The sequence below is a fragment of the Taudactylus pleione genome, unplaced genomic scaffold, assembly GCF_031769625.1.
Source record: "Taudactylus pleione unplaced genomic scaffold, aTauple2 ptg000545l, whole genome shotgun sequence".
In the NCBI taxonomy this organism is placed as follows: Eukaryota; Metazoa; Chordata; class Amphibia; order Anura; family Myobatrachidae; genus Taudactylus; species Taudactylus pleione.
Genome location: NW_028284947.1, coordinates 331,854 through 348,295, shown reverse-complemented (window position 1 = coordinate 348,295; position 16,442 = coordinate 331,854). Strand labels below are relative to the sequence as shown.

Genomic DNA, 16,442 nt, shown 5'->3' with positions numbered 1-16,442 from the left:
AGTGATTGCTAAAGCATCCACAAATGAATTGTCTAATTGTCACTATCATAAGCAAATAGCAATTTCTATTTCCCATTCCTTCACAAAAACCTACGGTATCAGACAGGGTATCAGATAGGGTTGGCTATATCATTATTAAAATGCATCAAAACCTCAAGACTGCCATTTACCACAATACATATCTTTTAAAATGGTCAGCGGCAGATATCAGAGATACAGAATGTACCTGCTGCTGACCTGCGGCACTGAAAGCCCCATAGAATTCTATGGGGCTGTGATGCGTCCATATGCATCACACTCCGGAAAACATAACGTTGCTGAGCTTGAGCCTTCTAGGCAGCACCATCAATGCAAAAATGGAACAAACCAAGAAGGGGGGCAAATACTTTTTCACACCACTGTATATTGGATACTGAAAAGAGGTCACTAGAATATTCTCTGCTTTGCCAAATGTGCTGGTAGGTGTTGTGTTTGTTTATAACTCTTTGACATAATACTTTTTAATATAGTTAAATGGCTTTTAAACCACATTACATAAATCTCACATATGGTGCGTACACACGGAGCGATCAACCAGTGATACGATATTGCTGGCTGATCGTCCTGCACCCTCCCTGGTGTGCTGGATGATCGATATCGATCATCCAGTACACCACCAACTCAGCAACAACCGTAGCAACCCGTGATCAACGATCGCTGGCCCCTATGGTATCGAGCAGTTTGGCCTGCATGAACGGCCGATGGACGATATCGCTGTCATCCATACGTGCCCGCGCAGCGCTGGTCATTGGTATGTGAACGGTAATGATATGAATGATATTGTTATCGTTCAAATTGTTCATTTATATCGCTAAGTGTGAACCATTACAGAGTTTTTTTCTGTCTCAGTTTGCTGGTAGAAAAGTCAAGGCCACTAGCATGTGTTTGCCCCCTCTGGCTAAAAATTACCAGCCAGCCCCTGCCGTGAGACTGACATGACCTGATGTTTTCTTAAACTGAATAAAATAATAGAAACATTGTAAATTGAAGAGAATTGTCATGAGAAAACCGACTACATGTGTGCGAAACATGCAACAGACACAATAGGCTAAATGTAATAGAATGCGAGCTGGTTGGTTTAGTCTTTAACATGCACCGACTGGCAGTCTAATACATTTAGCCCAATGACTCTACCCTGCATGATATGGTCTGTGCAGATTTTGCAGCACCAATCTAAAAGCCAGATGAAGCCATGCAACACGACTATTATTATGTTTTTTCTTGACATTAATATTAGACATATAGGAATGCAAACAATATTGCTAGGTCCTATGCAAAGACAGATATACAGTAGGAAAACAAATGATATTTAAAACCTCTATAAATTTGTAAAAATGAATATAAAAAAAAAGAAGAAGAAAACATATATGCAACTAGCAGGTCAGATATCTCCATCTCATTTGTAGCTAGTGGCCTTGAGATGAATATATGTCATTAATCAGAGGTTCTTCACTATTGTCTACCCTTGACCCTGATTGCTAGCGAGAACAAGCTTCAGGACATACAAGTTTGTTTTAATATAATAATGTATTTCTTTCAATTATTTCACTGCTGGCTACAAGCTCCACTCGTTCACAAACTATATGCTGGAAAATGAGGAAATTATACAAAACACTTACATTTAATTAGATGGTGGTACATATGTTTTTTTTTTCATTATTTTAAAAAATAGGATCATTTGGACACATAATCAATGACATGGGAGTCATATTAGGGTCTTCACCGAGAGTTCTTGGGTTAGCAATAGATAATGCATTCATGTTTGAAAGGGAAATCTTACTAGGCCAGATAAAGTATCCAATTAATTTGGAGAAGAACCATGTGTTGTTGATAGTAACCCTACATACTCAAAGCGGAAAAGCGATTCTAGAAATCTCTGCATTTCATCTCTAAAAAGCAATTCTGCAGAAACGTCAAATGTAACCGAACATGCAATCTCCTGCCTTCATTCCTTCCTCCATAACCATAAACACACAAACAGACTCCCTTATAGGGAGCGATGATCCTAGTATTTTCTCAACTCGACAAGTTTCTTCATTTGCTCACCTTATATTTTAAGCTACTTAATTTCCTTCCTAGGTGATACTATAAATGTGTGCCGACCCCTGTGTTTTGGGTTTGGATCCGGATTCATCTTTGTGTTTTGGTTTTGGATCTGTATTTTTAAATAAAAAATAAAAAAATATCTAAAATGACATGACAGAGTTTGGTTTTAAAACTTGAGATGCGAATTGCGTGAAGGTTTGAATTGTGACTCGGTTCATTCGGCACCTCAAAGTGATTCAGAACTCAGACTTGGTTTGTCTCAGAACCCCTAAATTCAGTTTAAATACCAAGAACTACCATCTTATCGTTCTCAAAATGCTTAAAAATACCAGTAGCCAAACACAACATTTCTAGGTAAATCTGGTGTTTGGCTTAGATTCATAACTGCACTGTAATAATAATAATAATAATAATAATAATAATAATAATAATAATAGTAATAAAATAATAATAATATAATAATAATAATAGTAATAATAATAATAAAGTTGATCAGAAAAATATTTTTTTTATAATCTACTAACCCCTACATCACATTAGCCTCTGTGATGACAATTTCACCAATGTTTGTTTGTTGTGGTTGAGTTACATAGCTATAGCTTTCTAGTCTTCTGATAAAAGTGACACCATTAACACCAACAGCTGGCTATTAAAAAAGCAGCTTCCTTGTGGCAAAAAACAATGCAGTGTAATTCTAATTATGTAAGCCTAATTCAATTTACAAAGCATTCATTTTGCATGAAAGAGATTTTTAATGGGTTGAGAGCATACTATTTTTGCAATGTCTAACCTTTGTCAAGTTAGGCAATAGATGTGGGGGAAGGAGGGATAAAATGCTTACACTTATCACACTATATTTCCCTTCAAGTTGAGCAATAGACTTGGGGGCAGGAGGGATACAATGTTTATTTTTTTCACACTATCTGCCCCATCTAGAATTGTGTTTTATTTATTTTATTATTTTAATAGCATTTAACATAATATTGGTTTTTGCTGTGTACTCTATTAATTGACCTTAACACATTCGGTGGCTGCCCCCTATAGGCTAATAATCATACTAGTTATTTATTGGGTTATTGGTTATGCTTAACTTTTGCCATAATAAATATTTGAAAAAATAGTAATTAATAACACATAAATCACTATATGGCTGTGCTTCCCCCAGAAGTTGTAAATGTGTACATAAGCATTCCAATTTGCAACACACAGAGGCATAAAGGCATTAAACACTGATTGCAGCCTATTGGCTATAGCTGTTGCCTTGCATTTTTAAATCCTCAGGCAATTAGGTTTTCTTGTTTTTTGTTTGTCTCATTGTTATACTATATTTGGTGATGCTCCACAATACTACGTACTTGCAATTCAATATTATAAATTCTGTGAATTAAAAAAACTATTTGAGGAAGCTTGATGACCTCTACACACAGTTTCAATTTAAAAATGTAACCCCAGAAGTCTGATTGGAGTTTAATACAAACATCTCTTCCTTGTCTATAGTGTTCGTCTAATTTAAACTTAGTGTGCCTAGCACCAAGCCATCCCACTGCTAAAGATCCTGTGACAAAATATGCCAGCATATAGATTGGTGCACTTTACATTCCAGAAGTGGAATTACACTTGAATTTGTCTATTTGGAACGGAGTAACTGAGACCTGTTCGGCATATTGATAAGCAAGCTTTAATTTTATATTTACTGAGCTGATATTAATAAGACTTATTCACACTATTGTATTATGATGATGTACATCTCTCTCTCTCTCTCTCTCTCTCTCTCTATATCTCTCTCTCAATTGATTTTCATTGAAAAGTTTTATTGTATATCATATAAAGGGACACATACAACACATACGTCAGGCTAATGTTCCTTACTTAATGTTCCGTATTATATATTGATTATCTTGGTATAGAACACACTATCAAGAACAACATAAAGCATCATGTTTACCAGCACATTTACTACTATGTCCCTGAATATCAGTATATGAGAGGAAGCTAGATCTATATATACAATATATATATATATATATATATATATATATATATATATATATATGCAATCCAAAAGTCTGGCAATCCCTAATGTTAAAAATAATATTTACCCCGTTGCCAGCATCAGCATATCAAAGTAGAAATGCTACAGTATAATAAAGGGGCAGAGTATGTGCAGCACTCAGTGGCTTCAATAAGACACATGACATAAGTCCTCCTGTGGTCAATGTTTCAATGGCTGTGCATTTTCTTAAGGTCCTGATGAGAATGCATAGCCATTGAAACGTTGACCACAGGAAGACTTGTGTCATGTGTCTTATTGAAGCCTCTGAGTGCTGCATATACTCTGCTCACATATATATATATATATATATATATATATATATATATATATATATATATATATATATACAGTCTGTATATATCTATATGTATGTTGCATTTAGTCAGCTCATTAATTTCAAGTTACATATGGTTTACCTTAACCCAAAGTATATTCATAGATACATATTCTGCCCTTATCAACAGCTTGCTGATAAATGAGCATATACAACGCCAAAAGCAAATTATGAGAAATTGATCTTTTTTCTGCATAATGAAGTGTTTGTTACTACTCTGCATGCAGCTATATTACACATCAAAATTAAATTGCTTCGGGTGGTGCTACACTAAACAGTCTTACTGTATCTATTCCAATATTTTAATTCAGATTATCCCATATTGTTGTTTTTTTTTTTTTTACAAAATCTAATAACTCTAGAACATTAATGTTTTGTCTTAAGTGAGACATTTAGATTGAGCAGAGTGTCATATTGAGGCAACAATTGATCTGTGCATACAGATATATGCTTAAATATTGACCCATCTAAAAAGAAAGTAGTAAAAAAAAGTAGCAGTTAAACCAGTACTGTCCTTTTGGATAAAGGTTGCCTTCAAAGGCTTATTTATGGCGCCTGACCTAAAAGTTAACCTCAAACAAGGATATCCATGTGGTTCTATGCCCTTAAAATGAATTTGTCATTTAGTGCAGGATGAAGCAATATTTATAAGAATGCAGCTGTTCAAGGTTAACTGTCAAAAACTATAAGGCATTAAAATATTTTCTTCCTTTTCAAAAAAAAATATAAAAATATTTAATTACATTTTTGCCATCGAGGTAGTTTTAGATTATAGGAGGTAAATTTACTAGTATTCGAGTCTGATCGAGTTTTTTTTTTAAACTTGATTAGCAAAATAAAAAAATAAAGTGTAGGATTCCCCCGTAATTTAGGAAGCAGCACCTGGCTGCAGGGCCAGTCCTGGTTTTAAATATAGGGGGAATAAATGCATTGGGGACCCCTATATTTAAATCCAGTACCGAACCCAAACCGACAAGGTTTTAATGCCTCCCTCTCCCAAAACCCCAGGCTTAGGATGAAGCCCAGGGTTCTTTCTCGCGTCCCTGGCCTGTGAGTATGGGGGTAATAATGGTGTAAAAATAGTTCAAAAGTATTGTATTTTACAGTGGAACTACAGGGGCCAGCATGCCTGCCCTTTGGCACTTGTGGAATGACAAGTGCAAGCAGGTGGCCAGCACCCGTGCCCCCACTGTAAAATAAATAGTTAAAAAAACACAGTACACATGACAGATGATCGTTGCCATCTTTATTTCTGACGGGCCGCAAGCCAGTCAGCAGCCGCTTTACAGGTAGCGGCTGCTCATTGGCTGGGACCCACATGTAAAGTGGCCGCTGATTGACTAGCAGTCCATGGGCAATGCAGATGATAGTGATCATCTGTCATTTTGCGTAGTGTAAGTATATGTGACAACATATACTTACACCTTTCCGCCTTGGATCGGGTCACTAGTTTAGTTATTTTGCCAAGTATGGGCATGCTACGGAGAGCGGCACGAGGATGACGGTGAGTATGGAATCTTTATTCCAGGTACTCCCATTGGATTCTACATGGAGAAGTGGACAGATCAACTGGAAGCAGGTAAGTATGTGAGTAAATGAGGTAGGTGAATGTTATAAAGTTGTACTTTAGATGGTGTGTGTGTGCACTGTGTTTTTTTAACTATTTATTTTACAGTGGGGGTACGGGTGCCAGCCACCTGCTGGCACTTGTACTTCCACAAGTGCTAAAGGGCAGGTATGCTGGCACCTCTAGTTCCACTGTAAAATATAATAGTTTTGAACTAATTTTACATCATTATTACCCCCATACTCAGAGCCATTGGGTAGAGGGAAGAGCCTCGGGCTTCAGCCTATGCCTGGGGTTTCGGGATAGGGGGGATCCCTTTTTGTGGGGTCCCCACCTTCCCTGAGATCCCTGGCTTGGGCTGACCAGCTTGGGGTATTAATGGTTTGGCTGGGGAGACCCAGTGATAGGGTCTTCTGGCTGTGGCATTACACCCTGGTCGGTTTGGGTCCAGTGTTGGTTTTAAATATAGGGGGACCCCTACGCATTTTTCCCCACTATATTTAATACCAGGACTGGCCCTGCAGCCAGGTGCTAGTTCCTAAATTACAGGGGAACCCTACACATTTTTTCCCCCGTAATTTTAGGAACCAGGACTGGCTGAGCAGTCCGGGGCTGGTTATGATTTTGGGGGGGATCCTACGTAATTTGTTTTTAAAACATTAACCACTACAATACTGAATCAATGCAGAAATATACACAAATCACACTGATCTGAGTATGTTTCTGCCAGACTCGCAGCTCAAAAGGTTGAGTGTTTGAAACTTCAATTTATCAGCAAGTTTGCTACAATCTCACTCGAGATTGTAATTCCATTTCTTAGTAAATTCCCGAGTTGCACCTTTTCATAAAAAGTACTTCTGAGTATTTGCTGATGGTGAGTTGATTCGAGTTTGTGATCTCACCTGAGTTTTACCAGTGAAAAGAGAGACATCTCACCCGAGTTTGCCTTTAGTAAATTTGTGAGTTGAAAAAAATGTCTAAACTCACCCGAAATTGCAATCTCGACCAAAACCCATTCTTAGCAAATTTACCCTTAGGACACTACAATAAAACCATTGTTCTTCCTTCCAGCTGTATGGTGTTACAGTCGGCTTGGTATGGCCTCTTGCAGAATAAGCAATTACTTATAAAGGTGGCGTAAGAAATGTAGTAGGGACAGCATTTGTTATATGAGAGTGTCTTCATCTTAATATGTAAGTTTCGGGCATGAGGTAAAGATATGGGATGTCAGACACAGAAGGACTTGAGGTACCAATGAGCTAAGCTGCCTAAAAGATTTGTTTTTAGCTGCAAATTATATAACTCTGAACAGACCCTCCAAATGTCTGCCAGAACTGTATAAGCAATAATAAGCAGATGCTTTCACCAACCATAGATATCAGTTTGTATTTAGGAATGCAATGTGTTGTAAGCACTGTCAAACCTGTATCTCTAATGTAATGTAGGCATAAATCTCCATATATTTTAAACTGAAATGAACATACGTATAAAAATCTTATAATACCCTTTGGGGTAAATTTAATAACCTCCGACTTTCAGGCATCAGCGAGTTTGCTCGATGTGTTAAATGACAACAAATATGTGCTATTTACAAATGTTCTTTTGCTTATATTCCCTTTAACCATAGACACAACGGGTGTTTTATTGTGACACATAAACAATAATGGATAGTTGATCAATGGCTCTGATTCCATGAGACCAACCATAAGCACAACCGTAGTTTTCATCAAATAATAGACAGTAACATACCTTACTGTAATTCAAAGTGAGCATTGAGGGTCTCATTCAGACCCGGTTGCAAGCGCCGATGCGCATGCAACCGGGTTGATGGTTAGCCCTGCGCACCGCTGCGGCCGTACTGCGTGTGCACAAGCCCCGGAGCGAGAGAGAAACTCACTCCAGAGCTCTCTACAAAAGGGGCGGCTGTCGAAGTTGATCGACAGCTCACCCAGTTTTGTAGGTGGGGCGGGGGGGTGGTTTCACAAACAGAGGCGTTCCTTAAGGAATGCCTACCATTTTGTGGGTGGCCACACTGACATCATCAGTGATGTCAGTGGGGAGCTTCCTGCTTGATCAGAGCAGGAAGCTCCCTGGGGCTTGCGGTTGCCGAGGGTCTCGCCGCAAGCCCCGATGGTCGTGATGGTGTTCAAGATCACGACCATCAACCTGGTCGGTCGATAAGCTGTGGGTGGTAACACACAGCTTAGCTAGCGACCAGGAGGCCGCATTAAAAACTAGGAAGCGGCTGCTCTCATTCAGAAAGAGCAATCGCTTCCTGCGACCGCCTCTGAATGAGGGCCTGAGTCTCTCCTTCAGCCTCATACCTTAGTGCAACTATCCCCTCTGCATAGAATATTAGGGGTTCTTCCACTTGGAATGTTTATGTTTTCCATTGACATTTGCGTTCTCAAATTCTATGACTGAATACATTACTTAGTACCATGAATAATGGCAACTAATTTACTAGACTCTTCTTTTGTCTTACTGTAGCAATCATTAAGACAGCACTTTCAAACATGGATAGAGAAGCAAGAGAGGAATATCTTGTTGTCATTCAAGCCAAGGACATGGGTGGACACATGGGTGGACTCTCTGGAACAACAACCGTCACTGTGACTCTCACTGATGTCAACGACAACCCTCCAAAGTTTGCAATGAGTAAGTACAGATAAAATGACACTCTTCTTGGTTTATTAATTATTCTAAGCATATTAGAACACATTGTAATATCGTAAAATAGCTGTCACTGCTGTCGGCAGCGGATGTGTACATTAACGGATGATTAATTCTTGCTGGCTGATCTTAACATACTGCAGCAGTAGATGGCCTAGAGCTGCGGTTCTCAAGCTGTATGAAGTATCTCACTGTTGTGAGTTATCTTCATTTCAGGAAAGGCTCATTTTTCCTACTTAGACAGACGTATGATCAAAGAAGCATGCCACATCCCAGCTTTGGAAATTGCATTCCCCCCCAAGAAAACCCAAACTGTCTGCTTTTTTTCAGGATTGTATGTACTTAAAAAATGTTTTGTGATTGGTCTTGGTATTTATACTGTAGCAGTATATTTTTGTATTCTGTTTACTTTATTTACTACCTTCCATGTATTCCCTTAAAAAATTCCCATTCCCATCTAATTGTAACAGATTTTTTCTTTTTCATTTCAGTTTATGTACACAACATGGGTTGGTTTTTGTTTCTAGAAAAGTTGTTTCTATACCATATGTACATATAATATTTGTTTATGATATTTTCTGCAGTCTCCCATTTGGTCTTTGTATTTTCATCTCAAAGTACACATACCCGATCTACAGGTTTTTCTGAGCTGATTAACTTTTGCCCTTCAAGAATTCATAAATGCTTTAACATCCGTATAACATTTTTTATTGAAACTTAAGTCAATTGTTGCCATGTTGTGATCACTATTACCTAAATGTCCTCTCATTAGACAGCACCAAATCTTGCAGTGCCGTCAGTAGCCCAGTTGGGAAAAAATTTGTGTGATTACATATAAGAGCTCTCCCTCTGGGCAGTTAGGTGCTCTTTAATATGAAGGAATACAAATTGTAGTAAATTAAATTATACACTTCATCAAAATAAAAGGCAAGCCTTCCCTACTCCACCTGGCAGGTAATAAAGTCTTCCCTTCCACTTAACAGTTTCCCTGGTGGAAATTAATCGACTCATCTTCTGGAGAGCTCAGTTCTCCACTGTCCTACAGACCAGCTCTTCTGACCCCAAACCCCATGTGGTTGTGGTGTGCCTTAATGGCTATGGCCAGGGGGTGCTGTGACCAGGAATATTCTGACACTGTTCTGGTTAAATTCCGCATTTTCCCAATTTGCAACTTTCTGTCTACTCTCACCCTAGATACAGTACCCACTTAGTTTTGAACATCTGCAGTCAAACTGTTACTTGTAGCTAAATGCTAGTCAGCACCATAGGCAGTAAGGAAAGCACTCTAAAAAATATAAAATAAGATACATTGGAATATAAAACAATCCTATGAGCTTCTTACATCACAGAGACCATGTGATCTAGGAAGCAGAGGTGGTATACCTGACCCTGTTCCACATTCTCCAAATTGTATTCACACAACTCTCACATCTGAATTACATTTATTTCTTAGAAACACTCAACTTACCTACCCCCAATCTCACAGACAAGAGATACCAGGATTTTGTGGTCATCATAACACTTTGATATTTTCACTTCAGTACCTTTATAAATATTCATTTGCTTGGCAGACAAAGGATGCAGTCATTTTAAATACTACTTTGGGGTATGATAAATGCTGCAGGGTCTGTGCAAACAGTCCTTTGTACAACAAATATTAACATACTCGAGACGGATAGTATTTCCATATCTGAAGTGTTCAGGCCCTTTACCGTGTAATTCAAAGAGGCTGTTTTTATAGTGAGTGAGAAAAACTCTGGATTTCGAAAAACTGTTTTCAACTGATTGGTTCAAGGTGAATTGGTTATGTTCCAAGCTGTGTTAGAGGCCTGCATTCATTTTCATAAGTTTGGTTCCCTAGAAATATAGAAAGCATAATGCTTTATTTTCTGCATCTCTCTAGGTAGACTTTATTTACACATCCCATATGAAGCCATTAGATCACTAGATTATTCACTTTGTGATCATGATCATGTCATGGGGCCTAATTCAGAGATTAAATAAATTTGAAATTCACGTTTATCTCCGATGTTTGTAGATCTGCGAAGGAGCCACACTGCACATGTACAGAACTGTTTCTCCGATGTTGGTCGCAGTGCCCCAAAAATGCTGCATGATTGATGTGCTGCTGGTGTTTGGTGGCGGCGATGTTGATTGTTCCAGAAAATGGGGGCATGTCAGCCCTGTATCATAGTGTTCCGAAGCCAGTGGCAGCATGTTTAGATTTACTCAGACATCCAGAGTAACCTGAGGGTTATGAAGATGTCCGATGTTCACGCATGTGATCCGATGCTGCGTCTTCTGATCAGGGAAGCCGGCACGAGGCATCTGTTTTACACAAGATGTCTTCTGTGGCCTTTACATATAGTCACACAGCTACTGTGTACAAAGACACATCAGCTGCCACAATAGCGTCCATCTCTGAATTAACCCCATGGATTAGCGATATACAGACCACAAAAGCTGGCATATGTCTGCATACTGTCATGTCTTATTTCATACGGCAACAGAAGATCTGAGGAGCCATACAGTATGTGGAGAATAGTGACCGGTGAAAAAGCTTTGTTTGTTCAAAGCTTTAGGTTGTACTAATAATAATAAAAAAGAAGATTGCAGATTCCCCCCATGCTATGCAATTTAAGGGTTAAAATTATGACATATTCTAAAACCAATGGAATAAAGCACTATCCAAATGAAACATTGTTTAATAGTAATCAGGGCCAACTCTTGGGGCGTCGACCAGTGCGGTCAAACAGGAGCGCCACCCAATAGAGGGCGCAATCTTTCCAACTGTCTCGATATGAGCGGGACAGTTCTGTTTTTCGGGTACTGTACTGCTGTTCCACCCACGAGCCGAAGTGCCCCATAAGCGGTTGGAGGTTGGGAACACACACCGCTGAAGCGCTGCTTCAGTGAAGCTGAATGTGACATCCATTCAGTGCAGGGAGATGGCTGGTGGCTGCCCAGCTGCAGATGGAGTGCTGGGCTCACCCCCAGCAAGACGTAAAATGGGAGGCGTGCATACGGGCATGCCCCAGAATTATGTCTTATGGGGCATGGTCTATGGAAATTATGCCACTCCCCCTTTTCAGATGCGCACGGCTTCGTATTGTGCAGGGGGAACAAAGGCCGCCAACTATTACCACCTGGAGCCTGCCTTGATAGTAATACACATTGTAGGGTTAACACTGTCACAATATATATAGACTAACAGGGTCATTATAAATCATACTTTTATATTACTTAAGGGCCTATTCATCTTCACTTAATTTCTCCAAAATGAAGTTACCGGGCCATTCATCAAGAAGGTAAAGCAGGAGATATCACCATACACTAGTATGGGGACAGAATTCATCAAGCTCAAAATATAATATTTCCAGAGCTTGACTGCGGGAGCATTCCCCGGATGTCGGGGCTCTTGTGTGCATGCATGACCTGTAGGTCACGCATGCACACTTGTGTCACTGCTCCAAAAGGAGCAGTGAAAGCGTTCGAGGAGACAGCTGATTTTCGAATCAAATCAATTATGAATTGCTCCATCGCTCGCAGCGAGATAAAATGGTAATTATTGGACCCCGATAACTAAAATAATGAATAGACCCCTTAATCATGGATATTTCCAGGGGGAATGGGATATAATGTGTTATGTGTGATTTTCAATATTATTTTAAAAAGTATCAAGTAGACATAATTAAGAATTTTTCTGAGAGTATTAATACCATAGATGCTGTATAAAGACCTTTACAGACACGTTCAGCTATTTAACGTAGACTACTGATAGAAGGCCTGATTCATTACGGATCGCAATGTAGCGTACGTACGCAGTTCAACTGCAATAATATGCTAATCCATAGTGATCGCAATGCCCACCACACCACCACATAAGGACGCCCACTTCACCTACATTCATATTCCTCATGGTTAGTAAGACTGCAAAAACATCGGTACAATCAAATAACATCGGACCCATACGCACAGTTAATGAAGGTCAGACCTCACTCAGAATTACTAACTTCAGCGCATGCTATGAGGCCTCAGGCTGTGTATGGTATCGCAGTGGATAATTTATGCATGCCCTGCAACGGCATTCAAATGCACTGGCACGCCTGCCTTTCCCGACCACCCCTCGGCACCACCCAGAAACGGCACTTCTGTCAATCACTGTGCGATGGGTCTGCGTAGCCTCTGCAATCACAGTCCCGATCACAGTAGCTAGTTTGCCCACTGCGATGCATACACATGCGCAGAACGCAACAATCAGCCGATTGCGTGCGTATAAGCAACTGCATTCCTTGCTGAATCGGACCCAGAGAGTCAGTAGTGATCTAAAAATAATGTTCAGATATGTCTTCACTTATTTACACCTTATCACTTGTATCCATTAATGCTGCTCTAACTAAGTCCAGTAAGAAGGATAATTAAGTGAGGGCACATCTATATTGGTTAGAATGACTTTAATCCAGTCCTTGCAGCGTAAGCATTTTTTTTGTAATTGTAAACAGATGAATGCTCCATTGCAACCTAGGGCATCTTAATTTATGTATAACACTGTGATCTATTCTTCACAGGACAATAAAAGCAACTGCCTGAAGGTTGAAATTGCCTGAGGGTATATACTAGTCTGTGTAATCAGGCTCTCCTGACCCTGGCGTCTTTTCAGAGATGCACGCAAGAATCGCTCTTGTGATGTTTAGCACTTTGCAAGATCCATAGTCGAGCATATTCCTCTATGGGAAAATCCAAGTTGTAAGCTTATCATACACACCTCCACTTGTGGCTGAATGGGCATAACTGGGTGATAATGGGGCATTCTCACCTTGGCTGTTTAGTAAGGAGAAGCAGGCTAAATTGTGGACTAGACTGAGTTGACTCAATGCAGAGAAGCATTGTTATCTTGCACCAAGTATAGGGCTGGTGTAAATAGGTTGATTACGGCTATTTAACCAAGAGCATGGATAAAGGTGGTGCAGTAGAATAGATGTGTGCAACTGGGCTTACGGGAAAAATGAGCATTTTCTGTAGTTCAAAGTATGTATAGTAGGACAAATGTAATTGTGGTAGACTTGTGTGGATCCCATCCCCCTATTTGGGATGTAGTTATGAGACCGGCGGCTGTGATGCCGCCGGTCTCAATACCAACAGGAGAATCCCAACAAAGGACTTAAGATAGGCATCGAAATACCGAAGCCCATCTTAATCCCGATGCCTGAACGCCGAAGGATGCCAAGTTAAATGAGGTAAGTCCGGGGGGTGTTAGGTTTAGGGAGCACAGCGGGGTTAGAGTTAGTTTTTTTGGGGGGGAGGCTAGAGTTAGGCACCCCTAGGGGGGAGGGTTAGGGTTAGGCAACACTGAGGGGGGTATAGGGTTAGGCACTAAGTGGGGAGGGTTAGGTTTTACGCACTAATGGGGAGGATTAGAGTTAGGGGGTGGGGAGGGTTTGGCTACAATAAGGGATAAATTCATCCCAGATGCCCGGATGCAAGTTATAATTTGATGCCCCCCTCACCCCCCATCCTTGCTGACACTGTAATGTAGCATTTTGCATGTAGATATGCCCACAGTTGCACATAGAATATAGACATTCCGCATAACATTTTAATCAGCAGGAGCTGCTTGTGTGTCCTAGTTGCATCGTTGTGATTATAATATGAATTTGCAGGGAAAAATTTGCACAAAAATATGCTCGGTGCTACCGAGTCATTCTGCGCTCACACGTTATGTGTTGCATGGAGGATAGATGTATGTGGACACATCTGTATTCATTAGTCACCTCAAGATAGTGACCTGTATGGCGCAATTAGCATGAGGCTCAGAATCCTTCTGTTGGAGGCGAAAAACCCTCCTGATACCCCTGATGGATGGGAAAATCGATGTAGTGGCTTTGAGGAATTTAAATCAATATACTGTAAGACTGCCACCGTGGTGGGACTACAAATCACAAAATGCCCAGTCTACTGCTGACTGCATTCCATGCCGGGAAGTTGCTCTACCAAAGATCTGTCCCACCAGACTCAGCTGCTACTACTGCCCTAAGTGGGTAAATATATTGTGGGCAATGAAGAAGATGCCCCTTCAGTGCTGGAGCCCGGCGGCAGGGGCCACCATTGTGTCCCATAGTTCTGCCCCTGTGATAGATCCAGTTTGTATTTAACGTATTATTAATAATAATAAGGGTGACGTATTTAAAAGTTTGATTTTTATTCTGTGATTACTTCTGTGATTATAGTCAAAGACATACTAAAACCTTATCTATTTAAATTATACCCCTTTTACACCACCGCTAAAACCCGTGTTATTGCAGGGTTAAACCAGGTTGCTGCTAGGTATAAAAGGTGCAAGGGTTGGATTCCCGGGTCAAGTGACCCGGCAATCCAATCCAGGAACGACCAGTGCAACCCTGCAGTGTAAACGGGTAAACTGGGTCATCCGACCCAGGTCCCGTTTACAGCATGGGGACTTCTGGGTTTCTCAGAATCTCCAAGTGCCGGGAGAAGTGTTCCAATTCAACCATTTGCAGTGTGAATGGCGCCGATCTGGTTTATTCCCAGTGGAAAAGGGGTCTATCCTGGGTCTTAGGTGAAAAAGCAGTATGTTACCAATAGGACCCTTATATGTCCTGGAAAACATAGCAATATCAAACAATTAAAACACATCTTGTAAAACTCCTCTAATCTTGAAGTGGTTAAATTCATATCCTGCAATTGATAATTAATATTAGTTTCAAAGATCATTGGTACTTAGTTGTTAATTAAAGTATCCTGGAAAAACTACTGGAATTATTTTGTTTAATTTCATATCTTCAAACTGCTACTAATATGATTTACATATGTTATTATTAGAGATGTGCAGACTCCGTTCGGATTTTCCCGCCAAGCTTTGTCAATGAAAGGTGATGTTTGTCTATGAAAGATGACATTTTGCCTCTTTCCGAGACCATATTTTTGGCGGGAAAAATCACAGCTTGGCAGGAAAACCCAAACTTAGCCTGCACATCTCTTATTATTATTATTATTATTATTATTATTATTATTATTATTATTATTATTATCTTTCTTATGGTTAAAAGCAAGATTTAACATTTTCACTAGAGCACAAATGGTTAGCTATTTTCCGCAAAGCTAAAACATGGTGGCAACAAGATGGTGTAGGCATTGTAAAGAAATAAATATAGGTGGCAGTGTCAAAGGCACATTCTGGGTTCTGAAATCACTAATTACTACCGTTGGCAAACAGAATAAATATAGATTACATAAAATATCCAGCTCATAAGTGGATAGGTTATAAACAATGTTGCTTATTTTTCCACCAGGCAGCAGAATAAAAAATGTTAACAACAATGTGCAAGCCATGCTATTTTGTATTTCCAGGATACGTAAAAAGACGAAATATATACAGTTACATTTCAAATTACTTATAGTTTGTAGCGATACCTTTGAGGCAGTAACTTTGCCCTGTGCAAAACCCAACAGTACTAATCATGATCATTTTGTGAAGTTATTTGTGAATTTTCCAAATCTTAGTGTCTTTCCAGTGAGAAGTGTAGATACTAATTTGTTTCTGTGGGAAGACTGTGAGGGGAGAACATGTGCTAAGAGTTCTAGTACTGTTTGCATATTTACAAGTTAAGATCATTTAACACAACAGATAAAAGAAAGCTCGTACAATATATACAAATGAGGTAAAGAAAACAAAACAAGTTTAAACGTAATAAACTAATGATCTCCAGTTC

The 16,442-nt window shown here is 39.6% G+C and overlaps 1 protein-coding gene across 2 annotated transcripts in view; it reads left to right on the top strand.

The window, feature by feature from the left end:
* LOC148500833 (cadherin-8) overlaps nt 1–16,442 on the top strand; it is a 434,715-nt gene that overhangs the window by 276,024 nt on the left and 142,249 nt on the right. For both annotated transcript variants that reach the window (XM_088451277.1, XM_088451278.1), the window contains one exon: nt 8,530–8,697. In XM_088451277.1, the coding sequence (XP_088307403.1) occupies nt 8,530–8,697 (168 nt within the window). The remainder of the gene's footprint in view (nt 1–8,529; nt 8,698–16,442) is intronic.